Source organism: Callorhinchus milii, unplaced genomic scaffold (assembly GCF_018977255.1).
Source record: "Callorhinchus milii isolate IMCB2004 unplaced genomic scaffold, IMCB_Cmil_1.0 Scaffold18, whole genome shotgun sequence".
In the NCBI taxonomy this organism is placed as follows: Eukaryota; Metazoa; Chordata; class Chondrichthyes; order Chimaeriformes; family Callorhinchidae; genus Callorhinchus; species Callorhinchus milii.
The window spans coordinates 5510468-5532227 of NW_024704759.1; the positions used below are offsets into that span (position 1 = coordinate 5510468).

At 43.3% G+C, this 21760-nt stretch overlaps 1 protein-coding gene across 2 annotated transcripts in view; it reads left to right on the forward strand.

The window, feature by feature from the left end:
• Nucleotides 1-21760, forward strand: part of gnas (GNAS complex locus) — a 69462-nt gene that overhangs the window by 24968 nt on the left and 22734 nt on the right. For both annotated transcript variants that reach the window (XM_042341705.1, XM_042341706.1), the window contains exon 5: nt 3384-3481. In XM_042341705.1, the coding sequence (XP_042197639.1) occupies nt 3384-3481 (98 nt within the window). The remainder of the gene's footprint in view (nt 1-3383; nt 3482-21760) is intronic.

A 21760-nucleotide genomic window follows, 5' to 3' on the forward strand; every position in this document is an offset into this window, starting at 1 on the left:
AGTGTCCAGCTGTACTGAGCACTCTGCTGTTTAGCTTGTTTCCTGCTGAGATGGGATGAATGTCGACTGAAGCATAGGGAAATGTCTTCTCTTCAAATAGTAACTTTACGATCATGCACAGTAGCCTGGGAAGACAAATCTCAATGTATGAATCTTGATGTCGAATGTTTCACTACTGGCTGGAAAATTTGCAATTTGGAAGATTTGCTGATAAGGTTGTAAAAGCAATATAACGTAGTTAATGAACATAAGCTGTGATGATTGCTGAGGGTTTGAGTGTGCAAATCTACATGTAGCTTGTGTGAGTCACAACGCTGTTACTTGGTCAAGGTGTTTAGTTAACGGAATCCATGAAAACCATCTTTGGAGCACTTGTCAATTAATAGTGACGATCATTCTACCATTTCCCTCATCTGAATGACGAGAGGGGATCTTGTGGAGTTGCTCAGTCTGTGACCATTCTACTCAACTCAAAGCATGGACAACATTTCAACCATCTGTTCATTACCGTATGGCATGTGTACATAAAGGTAATCCTTATGTTTAATATAGTGCCTCAGCAAGTCAATGTCTCAAGGCATTTCAGAGTTTTCTGCAAAGTGTAATGACTGTGGGTGAATACAGTAAGGCAATTTGCGTCTAGCAGCGTCCTTTTCTTATTTGGGGGATTGTTAGCCAGGATACCAGGAAACTCTTCTCTTTTGAAATAGTACCATATGATATTTAGAATCATGATGCAATGTTTTGAACCGACCATTAAGTTCTCACTTGGATATCAATCATTTATATCTTAAGTGAATCATATGACTTTTTACTTTCAAAGAGTAATTTTCCTGTTTTCCCAATGTTTTAACTTTTGACCTGTGCCATTGGAACCCTGTCTGCTAAATGAGAGATGGACTAAATGGCCGCCTCCTACTCTGTAAATTTCTGATTGTACCACCCATTCAGTCAGAGCTTCACCAGGTTACTTCTTGTCTCGTATGTCACCATATTGAATCAGTGCTGGGAAACACTTGCCAACTACAGCATTCCTGAGTTGGAGTGTTATGGATTCTCTCAGGAATTTCTAACTTCTGGGCTCGAGGGAGAAAGAATGAAAAGCATTCTCTCTGCAAAATGTCTGTGCAGTCCTTGCCCTGGGCTGTATTTGACACAAAAGTACCACAAAGTAGTATAATCATGTGTAACTTTGGCTGGACTGGATCGCACACTTTTCCTGGCGTGGTGGACCCTATTTACCTAATCCCGGTGAATTTTCAATGCAGGTTGTCAGTTGAAGCCAGCTCAGCTTACTACCTCCTTCCCCTCCTCTCTTTTTCTCTTCCTCTAGTTGATAGTCTTGAGTGCTCAGTGCGCACCAGGAATTCAACTTGGGGTATTCTCCTTTTATGTGGCTCAGTGCTTCTGGGTGCTAAGCAGATTTCGATGCCCAATAATCTGTAAATAAGGAAGAGTTTGCAGGAAGTGTCTAAGTTTGGATGAAATGTTGCTGTTGGACAGTTTGCTATACCTATATGTATTTAAAATTACACGTGGGTATGTTCTGTTATTTGCTTAAATTAGCCCGGCTGATAATTTTTCAGTTTTGTTAACCATGGTTTAATGTGAGCCAGAGGATTAGCCAGGCTGAGAGTTCCTCAGGGATAAATATCAGAATTTAATTCAGAGCAAAGAGAACGAAATTAGTGGAGGCCAAGCATCTGATTGTAGTGTGTGTTGATGTCTTCTCAGTGAGTGGAATGCCTGAGTAGGATCCTCATTGTCGCTTCGATAATTCTGCTGTGTTAGGAGAGAGGGAACTAAAAAGATCAGCCACAGCCAGAGTTTTGTTGTATACATACTCAACCGGTGACTAGCCCTTGAAATGCCTTCTTTACTGATGGCAATCTTTACTGGTTGAACTTATAAAAAAAAATTCCCCCACTTTTGCTACAGTCGAGTTGTAATTGTGATACACTTGGAGAATTGTGCCATTGTTTTATAAGTTTCAGGGAATGGGAACATATTAAGTGCTTGAACTGTACAGTGACCTTCCTTCATATTTAAAACTTTCCATTTAATCACTCCAAACGCTAGTCTAATCCACAATTTGTGACCCAGGAAGGAATAGTGAGAGAGAGAGAGTGTGCGGGTGTGTTGACATTTTTAAATCGTTTACACCAAAATTGACAAAGATGCTGTCAATTATACAGACCTGTTGACTTTGAGTGGCAGTACTGATGTACCAATATTGTAACTCTTCTTTGCAAAAAAAAAGGACCTGTAAAAAAAATTTAGACCACTTAGATTCAATGATAAACAGGACCACTAGCACTTGCAGAACTAGAACTGGCTTTCAGCATGAGTCAGCATTTGCTGAAGAGAGGGAACCAATTAAATCTTCCAGTGATGTCTAATGATAGTTACATTTGCCACTTTTGTATTTCCAGGTGAGCATTCATTAGCTCAAAGAGAAAGCTCGCCTTCATACACATTTCTCCAGCTAAATGTGTGCAAGTTGTCTTGTAATTTTCTACCTTTAAATTAGTTTTTCTGTCGCCCAATATTTTCTCCTGAAGATGGTGGATTGTGCGGAGGTAGTTTTGTTGTTTCCAGTAGGCTCTGTTACATCAATGTTTGTGTTTGACCTTGGAGACAGTGAGTGTTATCAGTTTAGTTTCCCAATCACATCACTTGCTTCCTGAGCACAAATATAGGTAATCATGAAAGATGTTAAAGTGAATGTTAAAACATAAAGTAATTGGAATGTGAAATTATTTGACATAAACTGATGTTGACCCAGAGGCCGTACATTCTTTCAGAAGATAATTTGATTCTTGAAGAGGAGTATTAAAGGGGGTGAGGAGCAATCAGGCACAACAACAACAACTTGCATTTATATAGTGCCCCTCAAGCAAGGTCACATCCCAGAGTGCTTGAAAGAAACTAGCTTAACTTTATTCTATAAAGAGATCTTTATAATGACTTATAATGTCAAACAGCATCACACTTCAGATAGTTGCTGTTCAGTGTAATGACTGTTTCATTCAAGGGGATTGAAACCTGCTCTTTCTAGTTTAAAGCCTTTTGGGTTTTCTTAATATTTAATGGGCATAAGATCTCCTCTAAGCTTTACTGCCTGTCCTGTCTGTGCAGATCATTGTTTGTAAAGTCTTCAATCTTTGAGGCTACGGCAGTGTGTGCACTATCAGTATATAAAGTGTACCACAATTATGTGTGCTTGACTGGACTGGTACAATGCAGAAATATAGCATTCAATGCAGCCTCTTGTTTGTGACACAATAACTGCCAGTGCATGAGGAACCGTACCAACACTTGCATTATCTGCTGTTTGGATGCTCTATTGCACATTTTAACAGGTTTCAATGTTTTTATTTCAGGAGTTCTATGAAAATACAAAGAACCTCTGGCAAGATGAAGGTGTGAAAGCATGCTACGAAAGATCAAATGAGTATCAGCTCATCGACTGTGCACAGTAGTGAGTAATTGTCTCCTTGCCAGTTTGTGTTGTAATCTGAAAGTGAATCCAAAATTGTTCCCAATTCTTAACAAATTTTGGGTTGATAGAAACATGATGTTGGTGATTACATTTTTACGCTATAGTTGATTTAAAAAAAATCTTACATGGCCTGGCTGGAGGGGTACAATGAGGTACCAAAGAGTTTGTTTCGTATTTCACACAGTCACCTCTCTGACAATGCGCAGATCAGACATTGTTGGTGCAAGGAGCACATGTGCAACATGCGAGAATTTTTCAAGAACTGGTCTGAGCCTTGTGTGCAGCTCACAGGAAGTTATGTCACGGTTGGCATTGCGGTTTTGTACCACTTATATTTTGAGATTTGGGTTTATGGACGTGAATCAGCGCATTATGAGGTTCTTCTGTATATTTGGATATTCATACCCATGACAGTTTGCAATTGTTTAATGCATTTTCCCCTGTGATGTTGTTAGCCACAATTAATGATCCATTCGTGTTGCGATGGAGAGGATCTGATTTTGGTGCTTACTATTTGTTAATTTACTTTAAAAATCTGTGGGATTAGCGGTCGGTTCACATGTAGAGATTGTTTCTCATCTCCTGCCATGAGCAAATATGTGGCACCTGTCAAATTTTGTTCACTTTATGTCTTCCCCAAGTAAATTCTCTTCTTGAATGAGCTTGTTAATATACTAAAGCTCAAGGCCTTGGTCCCTAAAGCTTCAGGATTATATTTTTGTGCCACTGCTCTTGGTTGTAGCGTTGATCGTATTCAAATAATGAGGAAAGGATGGACCATTTGCACGTAGCATTTAACAACAACAACAACTTGGATTTATACAGCATGCCACACACAGGGTAGTGTCCCGGAGCGCTTGACAGTGGCGGAGCACGACGGCACCACGCTTGGTGTTTATCTCTGCAGCCTCCTATCTGAAGATGCCATTCCAATTGGCATATCAATCGTCTGAGGTGCTTTGATGTACAGGAGAACTCGGTCTATTGTCCTGTAGAAAGTGCATCAGCTTCTCTTGTAGAATTGTTCTTTACACTGGGACTGATAGCTGGTGTTCATGCTGAGGGAGCAGAACTTGCATTTTTATAAGGCCTTGTATCAAAACATCTGAAAAGGTTTGACACTAGTTACTGTTGCATGCAGTGATTGTTTTTTGCAGGAACATGCAGGAGCTATTTTGCACACTACAAAGTGGACCTAAATCTCAATTTATCTGAAGAAGTAACTCCTATTTTGAATAGTTATGCAAACTTTAATATTCATCTGAAGAATGGGTATAGGCTACTTCCGTTTAATGTTGTCAAAAAGATAGAATCCAGCGTTCCCCCTGTATTGTACTGGACTGTTATTCATTGGGCATCTTTTTACACCATGAATTGAATGCCCTTGTCATGTGACCAGCTATAACTAGCTCAGATTATTGAATGATTTCTTCCTACATTCTGCCTGTCGCTTCTGTAACTACAATGAGATTGGTTACAGCCTCTACCCATTTCCTAATGGGTGTGAGCCCACAGTGCAAAAAACCCAAACATTACAATCTTGTTTCGGTTACAGCAATGGCAGGAAGTGAAAATAGGCCTCCGGGCCCGTTAGCTGGCTGTACACCACATTGGCTGCAGACCCCTTAGGTAAGCAACAAATGCTAGCACATTGCATCTCAAAATTCTTCACAGAACCTATAGTGTGCACTGAACACAGAAGACATAGCAATCTAATCTCTGTTTGCAGCAAGAGGGTTGAGCTAACATTTAGCTGCAGAATTTAATCATTTAAATCAGGGATTTTGGAGATGAAAGTTGGCGTACTTGATATGCTAGTTAACCCTAGCTTTCAATTTAATGAGCGCTGAACATCTGAAATCCAACAAAACATTGGCAAAGCAAAAGCATCCGATTTTTACTCTGACTCCTTGAATTTATATGGTGCCGAAATGTTTCAAACTGAAGTATCTACAGTAGAGGTATCAGTTTTTCTGCAAAGTCTATTTGTAGGTTGACATGTTGAACATCTGTGAAGTGAATGACCAATTTTAACTGGAGCATTGTTGGCCAGGGTACCAAAAGAAACTTTTTTTTAGTATCCAGGGATCTTTAATGTTCACCTGAACAGGCAGCTAGCTTCCAGCTTTCTCCAGTGTTCAACTACTTCAGCAGCAGCCTGGCTCTTGCCCAGTTTGGCCATTGAGATGTTTTTGCCAGTATTTAATTGTGAAAGTAGAGCCCCTGAATTGTGGTTAATGTGTGACAATTCACACAGTATTAATGACTTGATTTTTATTTTCTTCAGCATTAATATGAATAACCCACAATTTAATAAAAAAAACTTTCGCTCTCAGTCCCACCTTTCTGTATTTGTTGCGAGTCTTCTGACCCTGAGCTTCTGCGTAACTTCATTGTTGATGAAAACATCGACATTCTCGCCCTCATTGAAACCTGGGTCATTCCAGGGGACACCTGCCCATGACAGAGGCCACACCACCCAGCCTTACCTTCCATCGTATCCCACGACTTAAGCGCCGCGGCGGTGGTGTGACTCATATCCTGGTCCCAGCTCGGCCTATCCCCTTACTCCTCTGGAACCTTCCCCTCCTTTGAGCACCTTACCCTTCATCACCCTTCCAACCTTTCCCTCAAAATTCCTGTTATTTATTGTCTCCCCCACCTTCCTTCCCAGCATCTCCACCCTCCTATCTTCCCTCTCCCTCTGCTCCGAATGCCTCCTTATCCTAGGCAACTTCAATGTTCACTTCACACCCTCCTGTTCTACCTCTGCTGACTTCCCTCCCTCAACCTCTCCCTCCAAATCCACTCTGTCACCCATGCCGCTGTCACCCTCTCGATCTGGTGATCACTCTGGGTCTCACCATCTCAGACCTCACCATCACTGACAAAGCCATCTCGGATCATCACTTTATCTCCCTTAACTCCTCAATCCCACTACCACCCAACCCACCTCCGTCTCCTAACCCCCTAGAAAAAACTCTCGCCCCCTCTATGCTGCTTTGGAGTTATCTGAACTCCTTCCCCTCCTGGCTTCCTCCTGCAATGACTGTTGCTCCTCAGTCACTCACCTCCACAACTCTCTCGATGCCCTTGCTGCCCTCACTTCTCAACTGTCTCCTACTCACGAAAGTCACTGTGGTACACCAGCCACCTCTACTCCCTTAAGGCACAGATGTGTACCGCTGAATGCACCTGGCTTAAATCCAAATTAACAGTCCATGGCAGATATGGTTGAACCTTACCAAATCTTACCGCGCTGCCCTCGCCTCCGCTAAATAATCGTTCTACTCCAAGACAACCTTGGAGGCCAAGGACGACCCTAGGCTTCTCTTCTCCCTCACCAACTGGCTCCTCCTTCCATCCTCTCACCTCCAGTGCAAACTGCGAGGCGACGCAGGACTTCCTCGAATCCAAAGTCGGGGGGATCTGCTCAGCTGCCTCTGCCCTTCCGTCTACTACCCCCTCCCCCTCACACCCCGGTCCCTACTGTCTCTCCCTCCACACCTTCGAACCTGTCTCCCACTATCTCACCACCACTATAACGGGCATGAAATCGACCACCTGCTCCCTTGACTCCATCCCAACCCATCTCCTTACTCTGGCCTGCTTCATGACCCCCCACACCCCTGTTGGTGGGCGGGTCTTCAGCCACTCCATCCCGCAGTACCTCTGCCTCGCCCCCTCCCTTGCTTCCTTTAAGACCCATCTCACGACCCTTGTCCTCATCCGTGCTTTTGATCACCCTCCACCCTTCCCAATCCCGACCCCAGCTCGGGTTCGAAAAACTTGACTGACCAGCGCCTTGGGATGTCCTCTGAACGTGAAAGGCACTCTACAGATGTCATTTTGTTGTGGGTAATGTCTAAAATTCACTGTTTACCAAACCCTCAGCGATTTGTCAATTTAGAGCTTCACTGCTTGAGACTCACTTGGGATGCGCAGATGTGATGGCTTATTGAACAAAATGACCTGGTGTGCCTTTGTTACAGTGCTCTGTGATGCTATCTTGTGTGAAAGATGTCATATAAATGCATGTTGCTGCCCGTTGCTTACTAAAGCCAAAGTGTGATGAGGCACACCCTCATTCTTTCCATCTTTGATGAACTTATTCTTCAATTAAAGATTCTGGATCTTTGAATATGAACAGGGGAGCTATTGCTGTGTTCAGTAACATGGTTAATTATGATTTGATATTGCATGAAATAGGTAGCAGTTCAAATCACCAGACTACTGTGAGTGCTGTATGATAGTGGAACAGGCAGTGAAATTAAATCTCTGCAACAGGTTGTCTCATGTGAAAGCCTGTCCCACTCCTGTGAATTATTTTTAATTGCACATACCTTGTAGGAAAAGATTTTGGAGCATTAAGAGATTTTTTTATCGAAGCAGGGAGATATTCTGTGCCAGCAAAACACGAGGAGTATATTATCTGCCACAAAAAGTGTTAATGTTTGAACTACTGCAATTCACACTGCTGCTGCACAGAAGTGAACTAGTTCCAATTCAAGGCCAATTTGGCATGTTAGCAAGGATTGGTGACTGCTTGCTTGTACTGTTAGTACCAGGTATTTTTCCCTTTCATCTGTGTGTTGGGTGAGAAGAACTTCATAGGAAATCCAGTGCAGAGTTCTGAGATATCCTCCTGATGTGTAAGGCATTATATCAAATGCAAGGTTTATTTGTTATTTTGCAACCACCACTACCCTAACGGCTTCACATCTGGATAAAACATGCTCGATGCCTTCCCTTGGATATTTCTAATGTCCTCGCGCAGATTTTGGGCTGAACTACATACTCTTCACCCCTCTCGCACATGAGGTCCCAGCAGAACCGTATTGCGGATGCCATTTGGTGAAGATCACTTTCGAGAGTCGGTCAAGGAATCGTAAGACATTTGTGGCCAACCTTTATGGTCGGCCAAAAAGTAAATGTTCTCGATTAAATATTTCTTGATTGATGCCATAAACCAAGAAATGTACAATTGAGAAAAACAGAAAACGCACTACCGATCAAACACGGACTTACCTAGAGTTTTGTGAATGTTTGGGGAAATGCGTCTTGACGGTCCCCCGACTGCAGGTTGGCCAGCACTGCTTTGAGCAATTCCAAATCCTTTTTCTTGTGTCAAACGTTATGGATGTGGAAGGCTGAGTTTTCAAGGGATGAGGACTACGATTTCAATAGCATTTACTGCTTTGCTTGGTTATGTAGTAAATTAATCAGATGTTTCACAAAGTAGGCTGGGGCTGAGCCTAAATCTTTGGGAATAATTGATGGTGTTTCAAAGGATTGTGACTATTCTACACTAATGTGTTTTTGTAAACTTTTCAATATTCCGCAGCTGTTTTTTCTAGCATCAAAACAACCCATAAAATTTACACCATGTCTGAATATAGCTGCATGGTTTAGAAACTGCAGTACTTCAAGAGTTAATAGGTCTGGTTCTCAATGTACCCTCCATACTTATTTTTTAAAAAAGTAATGGTATCAAGTGCTTCTTGTACATTCTGTTAATGTGGCTCTTTATGTCTTTAAATGGTTGAGCTTTTCGGAATCAATTGTGCTTGCAAGCAAGTAAATTTGCACAAAGCACTTCAAGTAAGGTATGGTTGTTTCCAGGGCAGGTCTACTCCTGCATCTTTACCTTCGTAACTGCTATTCCTTCCTCCTTTAAATTCTAATTTATCTTCACTCTTTTCCCCCCCCTTCCCCATATACACATTTTTCAGAATAGTTTTAGCGCCAATCATTCCTGGCAATTTTAAATTTTGGTAATCCTGCCTCACATGTCTTTGTGCAAATGCTTTTGAAACTCAGTCCTGATCAATCTGAAAGTCTTTATGAAATATGCTGTCCATCAGCCTCAAAGCAAGACGGTTCTGATTTCTGTCTGGTTTATTTGATACTTGCATTGGTGGAAGCCACATTGTTTTTTCTCCCTTTGTACAGAGTTCCCAGGAGTGCCCCACCTGTTTCTGAGAACCCATCCCCTGAGTGCTATGGGCAGTAAATGCTACCGAGTAATGTAAGAATTGCAGTCCATGTCCACATTCCTTCCATTTGTCTTACATGATCAGTGTACGTCAGGAGCAGTGTGATGCCACTTTCTCTGCTGTCACCAGGGTGGTGACTCAACTGGGTATTACACTACTGGCAATTTCTCTCAGTGTTCTGGGAGAATGTTCTTTTGAGTGCTTAAATAATGTTTGCATGAAGCACAATTTGATCCCCCAAATCAAATTGGTCATTCACTTTGTTCCTGTTTGTGGGCCATTACTGTGTGCAAATTGGCTGCTGTGTTTACCTACAAATACAGTTGCTGCAATTTATAAAAAGAAATTTATAAAGTACTATGAGACATCTTGATGACATGATAAGGCATAATATCGAATGCATGGATTGATGTAATTTTTTATGGAAAAATTGAGGTGATGCACTGAACTACTTTTAGCATTAAGGTTTTTAGTGATTTGCAGTTTCACTGCAACTGTTGTGAAGGCAAGCTGTATCGGAGGTTCAGCTCCTGCAGGCATGCTCACTCCATCAACCAAACAACAAATCACATGTTCAGCGCTTCTACTGGGCGTCTTCTTTCAGTGTTGCTTAAAGAACATTTGTGTGGAGCACCACTGCCCTTTACACATTCCTTCTCGTTTTTTTTGTCTCTGCCACTTTCTTACGTTTCTGCCATTTTCTTTGTTTGCCTCTTAATCTTGTCAGTTTCGCTTCTCCATTCCTCCTGATCGCTTGCACCTTGCTATCGAGGCACTATTGGGCTGTCTCTGCCACAGAATGGAGTGCAGGTTTACAGCTATCTTGCCTTCAAGACGAGCTTCAAGACTCTTCTGTTCAACCGCTCCTTTGGCCACCCTCCCTGCCCTCCACCCTCCCCGATCCCAACCCCCACCCCAGCTCAGGTCCTAATCCCTGACTGTTCAGCACCTTGGGACATCCTCCCGACATGAAAGGGCTTTACAAATGTAATTTTGTATTATATCAAATGAAGAATTGTCATGCACCAAAAGATCTTATTTTTATATTTTTACGTGGCCATTCTTGCTCGTTTGTGATGCAGCCAGTACACTTACGGTTTAGACACTATCATAGAATCATAGAATTATGGTAATGAAATCCTCAAAAGCCAGCAGGGGACAAGGCCTGAGCTCAGAAAGGGAGCTCATTTAAGAGAAGTGCTGATTATTTGTGCTGGACTACATCTTGGCACAACATCTTGGCGCTAAAACTATTCTGCAAGGCAGCTGCAAGCAGGCAAGAGAGAGTCCCATATCCACACGCTGGATAACCACACTTTCCCTTAAATGCAAAAGAGCAGAAATCAGGAATTAAACCATGCTATGATTTTTTTTGTGATACAAATCTTAAATTGAACAAATATGTATTTTTAGAGGGTATATATAGTCACCAGTGGTGTGCTTTGTTTCTGAGGGTGTGCTTCTGACAGCGAAAGGTATTTTTAGTTCAGAGATCTTGATATGGGTATCGGCACTTTGATTTCCACAATGTGTCCAGTCTTGATTGGTGTGGATACCGAGTGCTTTTACAGGGTTTCAGAAGGACAACGTCTCACAGTTTATGCGTTGCTTACATACAATCTTTTTTGTGGCCCTGAATAAATGTTTTGATAAACATTTGTCATTCACAGGCGCTAACTGAGGAGTGTTTATGATTTTTAGAATCTCGGATTAGTGAAATGCAAGTCCCCAGTTCTCCATTTAGTGCAATAAATTGGCTTCTTCTGGCTATCTTCTCCCCTTTGCACGAGGCATTTGCCCGGTCAAATAATACGTGTTGTAAAGACCTGGAGTGAAATGTGCGCTGAATATAACTGGAGTCACAAATGGCAGCTCGTGTCGGGTGGGTTTTCAGACAGGATCATCTTTTAGCCACCATTGACCTCCCGGGTTTTGTAGCTCTTGTACTGGGAATCACCATCTTCCTGCTGCAAGTTAGCGTGTTAAACCCAAGTTTTGGAAGGGTGGAATATGACTTGTTTAAAATGTAATTCCTTAAAAATGGACAAATGTTGAAACTATTTAGCAATCCTGATTTTAGTTCAGAGGGCCTGTCTTGTAATTGTAAGTGTTTGCCTGCAAAATGCAGTCACTATACCGCGTAGTAAATACTGCGCAGCAGTATCAGTTTCCCGGTGTGAAAGGCATATCAAAGGATTGCAGCGTAAAATGGAAGGGTGTTAGCTTTTAGTTGTAATATGTCGGGGCATTATACTTTGAGAAGGTTGAATTCAGAGCTGGATCATATGTCTACAAATGGGCATTTTGAGAAAGGTCTGAGCCGTGCGCTAAGTGTTTCTTCATATGGAGTGAAATCACTGACTGTTAATGCCCATGTATCAGGATTGTACCAAATGTTTCTTTTTCCCCCATCCACTCCCTCCCCTTGTCCTTGCTCCACCCAGCACAAGCTCCCAAACATTAGAAGAAAGAAATAATAAACTTCACTGGGGTGTATAAATTGTCAGTTTGCTAAAACTTGAAGAAGTGAGGATGGGACGTGGTTCTATTGCCTGCAACCAAGATCCGCATGATTTCTACCAGAACTCATGATTCGTTTTTTTTAAAACTAGAGAAGGAGCTCATTAATCAGGGCAATGGGTAAAATCTAACAGTGCCTCTATAGTGCTTTTACTCTGCCTGCAATCTCCCAAGCTCAACGCTGTTTAAGCACATTGTGCATCTTATGCCTCTAACCATGGGCCACTCTTACCCTCAAACATACAGCTTTCAGGCAGGCCCTCTGCTCTTTTCAGAGCTCACATTGTTGCCCCAGCTCAACTCAGATTCATACCAATGCATTCACAAACTTTTTGGTCCACTAACTGTAGTGCAAATCGGGGAGAGAGAGCTCAGTTAGCTGCATTCTGGGTCTATTTGAGGCCTTGTCAATCAAACTGCATTGGCACCATTTCCCCAGTGGTATTTTTAATTGATCATCTCGTGATTTTTTTTTGGCGATCAAGGTTGGCAGAACTCCGGCAGAGAGAATCCTGAAACTGCTGATAGTTGTTCCTCTGTAGTCTCACCGTAAAATGTATTGTTTTATGCCTGGCTTGACATCCTTGTTCTTTATCTGCTCTTTTCACCAATCCCACCTTCCTCACAGCAAACATAAAGCACCCTTATATAGCACTAGAGCAAGTTGGTCTCTGTCCTCAAATCAAAATGTTCTTTTGTGGATTTAAAAAAAGACTTTTCCTGTAGATTTCTTTATTCAAAATTATGTTTGGGGACTGCAGGATACAAAGCAGTCCGTGGCCTCCTGCCTAATGCTTTACTCAGCCTAATTTGCCCTTTGTTGCCATTACTGGGTCTGTTCCTGCTTGTGTGTGATCTTTCAGCTCGTCTTTGCGTGTGGTAAAATCAACAGATATTAAATTGTTACTCAACAATTCTGTCCAGTTTTCCAGTAGTGAAGGATTGGAATAGCTATGTCCATCACTGACCGAGTCAGGTTAAGAATTTCCAGCTTTGCTGTTCATTAGTGCTGTGGCTTCTGGTGACTGTGAGTCACAAAGGCAAATGAGGGGACCTGACTGAAAATCCTGCCTTCACAAAAAGAAGTGTGGATAGGAAACAATGAGACTCCATGTTTAGAATGTGACTTGCATGTTATCTTGTTCCTCCAAGTTTGTTTACATGGGCTGAAACGTAGCAGCAATTGGTTAATCCAGCTGCACTGCTTCCAGAGAATAGTGATATCTGATAAAGGGAGCAACACTCTATTGACCAATGTCTTTCCTCTTACATTTGGGAATCTTCAAGAGGAGCTCCTTTAGTACATTCGCAGACAGTCATGTACGAACGTTCGTTTGTGACTGAACTGTGTCTGGTCTGATGGAGATTAAATTCCGAGAATGCAGGATCTTTAGATTTTATTGCTCAGGTACCCGTTTTAAGGGAAAAATAGTGGGTGGAGCCTGGTGAGAATAAAGTATCCGCAAAACTAAATGCGAGAAATGACCAATGTGTTATTAGCTTATTCGCTCAAAATTCTGGTTTCGTTAGCTGACTAAGTGGCACTGTTCATATAACGCTTGCTTTCACAATTCAATCAAACTGATTGATTAAAACCAGTGGTGGTTACATGTGGGCATTTGCAGGAGATTGCACTTTGCTTATGTTTGTGTTTGTCTGCTTCACTCATGTGGGAGCATGCTCACCTTTGGATCGAAGGGTTGTGTGTCCCCATGTCAGCATTGGAGTAATCTAAGGTGACCCTCCAGTGTATACTTCTCTCTCTGTCTCTCTAGCACTCACCCTCTCACACACGTGCACACACACACATGAGGAGCACTACGTTATCACAGTGATACCACGGCACAATCCCCCAATTCACTAATGCTTATTAGCGGAAGATTGCTGTGTACGGATTCACTGCTGCATTAGCCTACAAGGTAGTCACTTCACTTTACAGTAAATCCTGTGACGCACTTTGAGATGTTCCTCTGAAATGAAAAACATTATATGAAATGCAAGCATGATTAGAACTTTGTTCCAGTTGAGTAAACAAGTGATGGAACAGGGAAGGTTTGATAATGCTGTGTGTGGGTACGTGTATGTGGTGGAAGGTGTGGAGTGGGTCACCCTGTGGGTTGGTTGTGGTACATTCATGCATGGCTCAGCTAGTCCTATATATTGAGAGAAAAGGGGAAAATGTCTTGGGAATAAGTCTGTGGAGAAAATAAGTTGGTATACATTTTTAGAAATGGGCAACAACAACAAAATTGCATTTGTATAGTGACTTTTATGTTGGAAGACATCCCAAGGTGCTGTACAATCAGGGTATCGGACCCAAGCTGGGGGTTGGGATCGATAAGGGTGAAGGGAAGTGGGGGAAGGAGGGTGATCGAAAGCACAGTCGAAGAGAAGGGTCTTGAGATGGGTCTTGAAGGAGGCAAGGGAAGGGGCGAGGCGGAGGTACTGCGGGATGGAATTCTAGAGGGTGGGGGCAGAGTGGCTGAAGGCCCGTCTGCCAATGGTGGGACAAGCGAGGCGGGGGATGTGAAGCAGGCCACTGAGCAGAGGGAATCGGCAGGTGGGTAGGGGGTCAGGAGGTCGCAGAGGTAGGGGAGAACGAGGCCATGGAGGGGCTTTGAAGGATCGTGAACTGTATCCTTTGTGTGATGGGAAGCCAGTGGAGTCAGGCGAGGGTGGGCTGTGATAGGGTCACGGAGCCTGGTGCGGGAGAGGACAGCGGGCTATAGAGTTCTAGATGATCTGCAACCTATGGAGGGAGGAGTTGGGGAGGCCGACAAGCACAGAGTTTAGTCGAGCCTGGATGTTATGAATGCGTGTATGAGGGTTTCTGAGGTGTGAGGCAGTGGCGGAGACGGGAGATGTTGCGAAGGTGGGGGAAGACAGAGCGGATCATGGCACGGATGTAGGGTAGAAAGAATAAATGAGAGTCAAACAAGATGTCAAGGTTCCGGATTGGCTTAGTAAAGGTGGAGTGTGCATCCTTGGATGGTGATGCTGTCAGCGCTTGAGGTGTGGAGGCAATCAGGAGAGCCTCGGTCTTGTTGATGTTCAAGTTAGCTTTCGTCCAGGACTTGATGCCTGACAGATGATGTAAAAACATCACAATTAACTGGATTTTTAAGCTTCAAGTTCCTACCCAATTTGTACACCTATTTTTTCTAGTTTCACTGACTTGTGTGAAGCAGAATTAAGTCTGGGGAGACCAAGAGAGTGGGATCAGATCAGATGAATTTGAAGGAGCCTGGGTGGTCTGTTCCTGTGCTGTAACACTGGTTGTTGAGCAATTGTTGTGAAATATGCTGGATTGCTCTACCTGACAATTCAGGTGAGATTACTGCACGATACGCTGATCCGTCTGTCAGAACAACATACATAGTTTGTTTCCCAGACTAGTTGGATCGAATAGTCGGTTTCCATGCCGTATCGTTCCACGTCATTTGGTGCCTTGTTCCCTTAGTATTAGCTCTAACAGAATTGATCTGTTGTGATCTAGTTCAGTGATCTCTGTGAGCAGCAGTGATACCCTCACAGTCATCGATCAACCCACAGAATTTGTTTTTTTTGCCTATTATTATAATTATGTTATTAGCTTTTTGTAGTTCAGGGTGACTGCATTGTCTAGAAAAATGTTTCTTCAGGATTTAAGATGTCCGATTGAATGTCTTTTGCTGCTGTTCTATGGCTATTTTTCAGGATACAGATAGTTTAGGCAGGAGGCGAGCACAGTGATGTAAAATATTACAAAATGGAACCCAGCTCTGCACTATCTAGGTGGTGGTGCTGTGTAAAGCTCCATGTCCACTCTCGCAATCTTGAGTTTTAAAAACAGATTGACAGTAAGATAGTAGAAACTCCTCTGTCTGATTTACTTTTGAGCTGGGAGGTGTTTCATGTAGCATTGCACCCTCTGTGCACTGCAGCAGGAAGGTAATTTTGAGTCGCGTCTGTCTGTGGAGACTGTTGAGAATACCTCAAATCCAGCGGAAAAGGTCCCTTCCCCAAGTGCTTATGTAAACTGGAGGCAGAGCCAGCGAGAGCAGAGAGCTATTTTTAGCTGTGCTGCTGCAGAAGGGGGAATGGGAAAGCCTAGGGTCGCAGAGTAGGGCAAATCACAGGGAGGATCCTGCAGTGTGCTGTAAAAAATGCGGTCAGCTGGTGATGCAGCAATTTTGAGCTCTCAAATAAAAGCTTAACTATCCTTGTATTAATACCTCAAACCCTTTTTCTTCATTCCTGCGGAGTGTGCTTGTTTTACAGTAAAAGATTTTTGATTAAAATGCAGCCAGCAATCTAATCATGAGGAAAAGATAGGCGAGGTACCAACTCCTGCATTCTGGGCCTACACAAACTCGGAATTGAAAAGCAAATTAAATTCTCTCTAAACTTCCATAAATCTATATTTGTCAGCCAAACGGACCTTGGTTTATATTAGAGAAGACACTCTTTTATAAAGTGGTCTAACATTCGGTCTTTGTCCATTTCCATATTACAACAAAACAATTACATTTGCATCGGCCTTTCACGTCGGGAAGACATCCCAAGGCACAAGACAGTTAGTGTTTCAGACCCGAGCTGGGGGTCGGGATTAGGGAGGGTGGAGGGCAGGGGAGGAAGGAGGGTGATCGAAAGCACAGTTGACGTGGAGGCTCTTATTGTTATTGAAGGAGGCAAGGGAGGGGGACGAGGCGAAGGGACTGTGGGATGGAGTTTCAGAGGGTGGGGACAGTGGCTGAAGGCCCGCCTGTCAATGGTGGGGCGGGTGAGGCGGGGGACGTGAATCAGGCCAGAGCCTGCTGAGTGGAGGGAGTGGGCAGGTTGGTAGGGAGTTAGGAAGTCGCAGAGGTAGGGTGGAGTAAGGTCAAGGAGGGTTTTGAAGGTGAGGACCAGCATCTGGAACTGTATCCTTTATGTGATGGGAAGCCAGTGGAGTCGGGCGAGGATGGGGGTGATAGGGTCACGGAACCTGGTGCGGGAGAAGACATGGGCTGCAGAGATCTGGATGATCTGTAGCCTATGGAGGGAGGAGATGGGGAGGCCGACAAGCAGGGAGTTTGTGTAGTCAAGCCTGGATGTTATAAATGCGTATATGAAGGTTTCGGTGGCCTGCGGTATGAGACAGTGGCGGAGCCGGGCAATGTTATAATAATCCTTGCATTTGATATAGCGCTTTTTCATGTCTTCTGGACGTCTCAAAGCGCTTCACAGAATAGACTAAAGTGAATTGACCATACATTTGTGGGCGAAACGTGGCAGCCAATTGCACACAGCAGTGTCCCACAAACAGTCATAGATTGAAAATGACCAATTTATTATTGTTTATTGGAGGGATTATTATTAGGTGTGTGGAGTAAGGAAACCTGCCCAAGATTTTGCCCTGCCTGGAATTGAACCCAGGTTTCTCGCTTGCAAGGCGAGTGCTCTAACCGCTGAGCTACAGGACTCCAAGGTGGGGGAAGGCGGAGAAGGTTATGGCACGGATGTGAGGTAGAAAGGATAGTTGAGAGTTAAACAAGTCACCAAGGTTCCGGACTGGCTTAGTAAAGTGGAGTGTGCATCTATGGATGGTGATGCCGTCAGTGCCTGAGGTGTGGAGGTCTTGTTGATGTTCAACTGAAGAAAGTTAGCTTTCATCCAGAACTTGATGTCCGACAGACATTCTATCACGACAGCAGTGTTCCTGGAGTCAAAGATGGAGGAAGAGAGGTAGAGTTGGGTGTCATCCACATACATGAGGAACTTGGCCCCATGTCTGTGGATGATGTCACCAAGAGGGAGCATATAGATATTGAAGAGGAGGGGACCAAGGACAGAGCCCTGAGGAACACCGCATGAGACGGTGCGGGGCAGAGAAACAGTTTGTGGAGATGAAGTGGAGGCAGTGTGAGAGGTGCGATCTGAACCATTCAAGGACAGAACCTTGAAGCTTGAGGTGTGAGGAAATGTTGATTAATAGTTGTTGTTAATTAACATTTCCTAATACTGAAGTCTTTTTGAGAGGTTTACATATTAGATGTTGCAGATTTAAATGTTGGATTTGAACTGGCTTCATAGAGGAGATGATTGTAATATCCACTCTTTCCGTCCCTGCTCGCCTTGAAACACCCTGATGTTTTTTATGTAAAAGTTGAGATACAAGTGCACCTTTTTGCTGTCTTCTATTAAAGCTACGTTGTTCTAATGCAGGTAGAAAGTGACATCTAAAAACCTGTCTTGGATTGAGTGGCCCTTTGTCTTTTTAAAAAATGTTGTAAGCAAACACTTGTTCAGAGGATAGCATTCCACATTGTGTGCATTTCCCAGTGAGGGAGGCTGGTTATGTAAGGCAGTGTTGGTGCTAGTATTGGCAAGGGAAAGGAGGATACTATTTCTTCAATATATTGTTTATTCAAGGATGGTTGACGGGTCAAAGTGCATAATTCAGTACTGAGGGTGGAGTTTGACTCTTATTAGTTGCGATGGAAACAGGCTGTGACTCCAGTTGATCAATGAGGTAAGAGCAGAGGAAGCCTTCTGCAGTTTCACTATGTTGCCTGCAGCACCGAGACGAGACATACCCTTTTCATCCCCTATTTAAGTATAAAATGGTGCTGAGTAATACAGCTGATTTTTTTATTCATACCTTCCATTTAAAAGTCTGAATTTGATCCATGGAGCTGGAATGATCATTTTGTTGAGTTGGAATGATCATCTGTTTTAAACGAGCTGTGAATCAAAGCTATTCAGATCAGCTATCTCTGTGTAAGCTATCCGATTTAAATCCCTGCTTATTTTTTTTGCTCAGAGAAGCAGAGCACTCCAACATGATAAACCACAGGAAGTACAGTATGGCTAAAAAGATTTGCTGTACTTCTCCTGGAGATAATGCAATGTTTGTTTCTAATTTTAAAGTTTTGGAGATGACCTAAATTGACATTTGATTTCCTAATGTTGATGGGGCAATATATTTCCCAGCCTGTGGTAATTTCCAAGTTGTAAATAGCTTTGAAACATTGGAAATACCGAGGAGGCTGGGAATGTGTGTATTCATCAGTGGATTCTGGTGTCTGTCATCCTGACCAGTGTCCTGAATTTAATGTGCTCAGACTGACCCCATCGTTCATTTCTAACATAGGGCTCTACTCGGGACTGCAGACACACGCTAGATTGGGGAATGATTGTGGAAAGTATTGGATGCTGGTCAGTCTGCTGTAATGCTGAGTTTGCTCTTTATGTTGTGTAACTGGAGGAGCAAAGGCCACTTTATACAGCTCAGATTCAAGTTACTGAATCATCAGATGTCCTGTTGTGCAGTGTTACTAAATGGTATTGCTTCGAGGCTTTTTAAACACCTGGCTAAATAATGCTGCTCATGTTATTTTGGAGGCGATTTACCTAGTTACGATGAAACCAGTGGACTGACTGCGAGAGTGGTTGGTGCCGTGCGTTGGGTTAGCACACTGGCCTGTTACTTTAGGATTCCAGGACAAGACTCTGTTTAGTCTGTTTTCACCCACTGTTTAGTGAAAACTTCAGCATTCTCAACCCAGTCTCTGGTGGGTGTCCATAACTGTAAAAGTCACAACTACATTGGCGACCCTTTGTTAAGCTGGTATGGAAGAATTCACACAGATTCAGGGAGATGGCTAGAGTGGTACTGGATGTGAGTTAGGAACAGTTGATTCACACAGTGCTAAAAGAGGTTTCATCCTCAGCACTGCGATATCCACAACAGAAATACAATTTAGGTAAATTCCTCTATTATTATCCATAGTGTGTGAAACCACATTTGTTTTCAATCATTGAGCTAGCTTAGAAACATTTAGTGACCGAGTGAATGATAACTTTGAACATCTATTGCCCAGATAGTATAAAAAAATCTTTTTTTTAAAAAAAAATTTAAACCACTTTAGTATTTCTCCTGCGAGGTACTTGTCATCTCAAAAATCAGTTTTAAGAACTGAAATATTGCTGAGGTTTTCCTTAAGTTTAAGATCTCTATTACAATAAACCACGGGCTATACTGGACTCCATATATCTGGAATTCGTATATCGCTGGAAATTCTGTGTTGCCATGCTAGATGCAATATTACATTTGTAAAGTGCCTTTCCCAAAGCGTCGAACAGTCGAGGATTAGGACCTGAGCGGGAGAGGGAAGAATTGGGATCAGGGAGGGTAGAGGGTGGGAGTAGGAAGGTGGCCGAAGGCACGGTCGAAGAGGAGGGTCTTGAGGCGTGCCTTGAAGGAGGCAAGATAGGGAGCGGGGCGAAGGGAATGTGGGATGGAGTTTCAGAGGGTGGAGGCTGAAGGCCTGACCACCAATGGCCAGAGCCCGCAGAGCGGGCAGGTTGATAAGGGTTTAGTAGGTCGGAGAGGTAGGAAGGGGCAACGCCATAGAGGGCCTTGAAGTTGAGGACAACAATTTTGAACTTGATCCTCAGAGGGATGGGGAGCCAGTTGAGCCGAGTGAGGGTGGGTGTGATGGAGCCTGGTGCGGGAGAGAACATGAGCTGCAGAGGTCTGGATGATATGCAGCTTGTGGAGAGAAGAGTTGGGAAAGCTGACAAGCAGGACGTTGGCATAGTCGAGCCTGGTTGTAATTAAGGCATGTGTGAAGGTTTCAGTGAAATTGGGCAATGTTACAGAGGTNGGGGGAAGGCAGAGTATGTGGCATGTATGTGGGGGAGAAAGGAGAGTTGAGGGCCGAACAAAACACCTAGGTTCCTGCCCACAGGGTAGTATGTAATTTTATTGCATAGTGGTCCTGTACAAGCTGTGAATCTGACTTTGTCAGTGTTAATGAGGTGAGTTGGTCTCTTTAGTTCACAAATGATCGCTAATATAAAAACCACTGGCCAAATATTCTATTGAGCTGAGCCACTTTTAAATGTCATTTGAAATGCTGCTAACACAGAATGCGAGTTCAGTGCAGCCCTGGCTCAGCTGTCCTGATATCCTTCCTGTGCTATCTTGACAATCCTGATGGATTGGCCAAAAATGGGTTATCGTGACCATTGGGGTTTGAATCGGCTCATAACTTAGAGCTGTGTGGTTGTTTCATATCCAGCGACGTGATGGCACAATGGAAAAGGTTCTGTGTTAGTAGCTATTTCTCTCTCACGCCAAGCTGCTTTCTTCCCTTATTTACAGAAAGGTTCAACTTAAAGCCACTCCGGTGTGCTGTAACACACTACAGGCAGCTCACGGGACTTACTTCAGATTCCTCTGGGTGACCTGTTCATCAAGGCATAGTATATTAGATGACATAATTAGTTTCAATTGAATATTAATGGAGTCCCAAATTAATGAGAGCCCAAACGTACAAAAGGTGGTGTAGTAATTGTGCCTGGCTACTATTGCTCACCAGTTATTCCCTGGTGTCTATAATGGGTAAAGGTGTTTTGCTCCTACAAGCAGTAGTGACGTGGAGGGAATAATCAGCACTGTTCAATGGTATTCCCATGTTGACACTGTTAAGTGCATCAGACCTTGAATTTTGGAAATGCTGTTCTAATTGCCTTTTAAGGGAGTGATGGTTAAACGTTTCAAGTACAGTGTAGTTTCACCGCGCAAGATGCACCGCATAACATTGCTGCTTCATCGGTCAGGCCTGTTCACCCGGTGAGTTTGTCTCGAGGACAGCAGCGTTAACATTCCCGTTTCTTTTGTTAGGCAGACTGAGGGACAGGACAGTCAGCAAAAACATTCAGTCCTTTTTTTTGGTGTTTTAAGCAGGGTTTGTTTTTTAAAAATTTTATTAGC